This window comes from Echinops telfairi, unplaced genomic scaffold (genome assembly GCF_000313985.2).
Source record: "Echinops telfairi isolate 266 unplaced genomic scaffold, ASM31398v2 ScPeMD7_5;HRSCAF=22, whole genome shotgun sequence".
NCBI classification, from domain to species: Eukaryota; Metazoa; Chordata; class Mammalia; order Afrosoricida; family Tenrecidae; genus Echinops; species Echinops telfairi.
Window position 1 is genome coordinate 12,946,852 of NW_022103901.1, and position 2,979 is coordinate 12,949,830.

The 2,979-nt window shown below is 60.5% G+C and overlaps 1 protein-coding gene across 1 annotated transcript in view; it reads right to left on the reverse strand.

Moving 5' to 3' along the window:
- Positions 1-1,253: 1,253 nt before the first annotated feature.
- Positions 1,254-2,979, reverse strand: part of TRIM50 (tripartite motif containing 50) — a 10,735-nt gene continuing 9,009 nt past the window's right edge. Inside the window, 3 exon segments of the mRNA XM_004705988.2 lie at positions 1,254-1,857; positions 1,860-1,943; positions 1,946-2,430. Coding sequence (XP_004706045.1) covers positions 1,739-1,857; positions 1,860-1,943; positions 1,946-2,430 — 688 coding nt within the window. The 3' untranslated portion in view covers positions 1,254-1,738.

The following is a 2,979-nucleotide window of genomic DNA, read 5'->3' on the forward strand; positions in this document are numbered from 1 at the left end:
CACCCACTGGCCTGTGATCTTCCTGCATTCAGTGTCATTGCATGTGCTGCGTGAGTCTAAACAGGGACTTATGGACTAGTATCGGACTTATGGGCTAATATCGGACTCATAGACTTGATCTGGACTGGGCTTGGACGTTTTCTTAACATACAATTTCTCTTTGATATTAAGCTCTTTCTTATACATACATACATGTCTCCCTGGATTTCTTTCTCTAGTCCACCCTGACTAACACAGAGGACAAGGGAGCCAGCGAGAGAGGGCCTTGAAACAGCTTCTCACAAGCCCTGCAGGGCCCCTCGACATTCTGCTGAGACTCAGAGAGGCCTCATGGCCCTCACAGGGCCTGTGAGCTGAAGCGTAGGCAGCCCACGGGCCACAGTGGCAGAAGGCGCTAAAGTGCTCTGGCCACAGGTGACCCTGCTTCAACCATGCCCTCTCCCTCCAGGTCCACATTCTTCAGAGGGAAGCCATGGGTCCTTGAGGCAGGTGCTTGGGAGCCATGGCCAGGGACAGGACCGCCATCAGCAGACGTGGCCTCTGGGCCCACTCCCTGGTGTCCAGCAGCACATCCAAGGGGGCCCCTCTCTCACTTTCCTTTGCAATCCTGCCATTTCCGGGCCTTTTTCCTCATCTACCATAGAGGGGAACCCAGAGAGACCTTTGGGGACAGAGCCCCCTACTCTTCTCCCCTGGGGCCCAGGACCCAGTCCTGCGTCATTAGCGCCTCGTGTGGGGTCAATGGCCAGGTGGTCTGTGACTCTTCAGTACAGACCATGTGGACAGGGGGTGGAATCGAGGTCTGGTCCCCCAGAAGTTGGCCCTCAGGTTAGCTGGGGGCCCCGTGGTGTTTCACACCAAAGGGCCTCTCTCAAGAAACTCACTCATTCCGTTCCAACCTTTTCTCTGACTCTGAGCTCTCTGAATTCTTGTGAGCCAGACAAGAACCGAGAGAGGAGAGGCCCTGAACCAGGAGCGGCCTCCCAGGAATGCCATGTGGAAGGAAAAGTCTTGGGTGGGAATGTTCCGCTGTCGGAAGCAGCAGTGCAGATGACACGGTTGGACCTGGAGAGCTTGCTTGGAGGTTCTAGCAGGGGAGCATGTGAGTCCTGGGGTGCAGTGGTTACGCATTGGGCTGGGATCCGCATGGTCCACTGTTCAAAGCCACCATCCACTCCTCGGGAGAAAGGCCGGGCACTCTGCTCCTGTACAGAGTTACAGTCCTGGAGGCCCGCAGGGCCTCTCTGCCCTGTCCTGCAGCAGGGTCGCTAGGAGTCCGAATCGCCTCGATGGCAGTGCGTTTGGCTTGGTTTGAAGTAGGGGAGCGCAGCTGCTCCGATACCCTTGACCAAAGGGGGACCCCTTCTATGGGGGAAGGTCATCCTCTTCGAGGAAACTTGCAGCTTCCGGAGGGAGGGAAGCACATGGAGCGCTGAGGGAGGAAAGGGACCCCTACCTTGGCAGTCAAATCAGCCAAGTCAAACCCGGCTATCAGTAGGGTGACAGGTGTTGCATCTGAGAGAACATGGTGGCTATTTGGGACCAAGAAAGGCTCAGCCTGACCACCCACTGTGGCCAGTCACCAAGGGCCAGGCCCGCCAATGCTGGCCAGGAGGTGATCCGGTATGGCGGATGGGCTGGGGGCTGGGGTCGGACAGCATTTAAAGGCTCCCCAGCGAGGGAGGTGCTCCCCCGTTGCTGGAGGCAGGCCTGTGGGCATGGGCCCCTGCGGGCAGCCCTACCGCTTGGTGGGCTGAGGGAGCGGGAGGGGGAGCGGACCAGGCCTGCTGGGTGGGGGCAGCACCATGGGCAGGGAGTCGGTGCCCCGCTCATGCCAGCACGTGTCGAAGATGGGAAGAGCTTGCCCTGGAAGTCAGCCCGGAGCGTGTAGGGCACCCGCAAGTCATCGCACCGGTCGGCATCGGAGAAGGTGAGCTCCCCTGCTCGTGGTGCAGGTAGACCCCGATGCGGTGGGGGTGGCCCGCCACGGGCAGGGGCAGGGGCACCCGCGGGCAGCCGAAGGCCTCGTACACCCGGCCCTCCTTCAGGCCGATCAGCCACACGCCGTGCTCGGGGGACCTGCTCAGCTTGCCCTTGCGACTGGCTGTGCCCTTGATGACCCCCAGACGCCAGTGACTCTTGCTGCCCACCACCACCTCCCAGTAGTGGCGGCCGCAGGAGAAGCCCCGGCTGGCCAGGACACATGTGCTGTAGTCGAAGCGCTCGGGCTGGCTGGCTCGAGGCTGAGGCAGGAGCCCGCACTGAACGACCGTGTTGCCCTTGGACAGCTCCAGGAGTGGGTGGGCTGTGGCCGGGTCCAGCTTGAGAGGCTCCGGGGCTGGGGAGAGAGACGAGGGGCAGGCTGTGGAGGCCGTGCAGAAGGCAGCAGACCCTGGAAAAGAGGCGTTCTGCCTGGCTCCTTTGGGTCCCCTGAGCTTAGGAGGCCCGGTGGCGTTGTGGGTTACCCAGTGGGCTGTTCCTCGCAGGCTGAAAGTTCAAAGCCACCAGCTGCCCCTCGGGAGAAAGATGAGGCAGCACTCTACTCCCATTTAGTTAGCCTCAGAAATGCACGGAGGCAGTTCTGCCCTGTCCTGTGAGTCAGGATCACCTCCGTGGTTTGTTTGGTCTTGGGCTTAGGAGGAGCTGGCTGCTGGCGGAATGAACCATGTCAAGGGATTCCGGCAAACACTGCAGCCTGCCACCAACACGCCCCTGCTCAACTCTCAAGGTCTTCTGGGGGAACTCATCAGCAACCGCCCTTGGTCCCCTGGTGCCCTTGGCAGCCACTTGAAGGACACACCCCACAGCTGACCTACTTGCTCAAACTCAGCTGCAACCCCCCTGCCAACCTGTCTCAGAGCAACCCTCCCAGACACCACCTGGGGACTGATGTGGATGAAGCCCCTCCTCCAGGTCCAGGATGTCTGTGAAGCCTGGCACCAGACCATGCAACTCTTAGAGGAGTGGTTCTTGACCCTC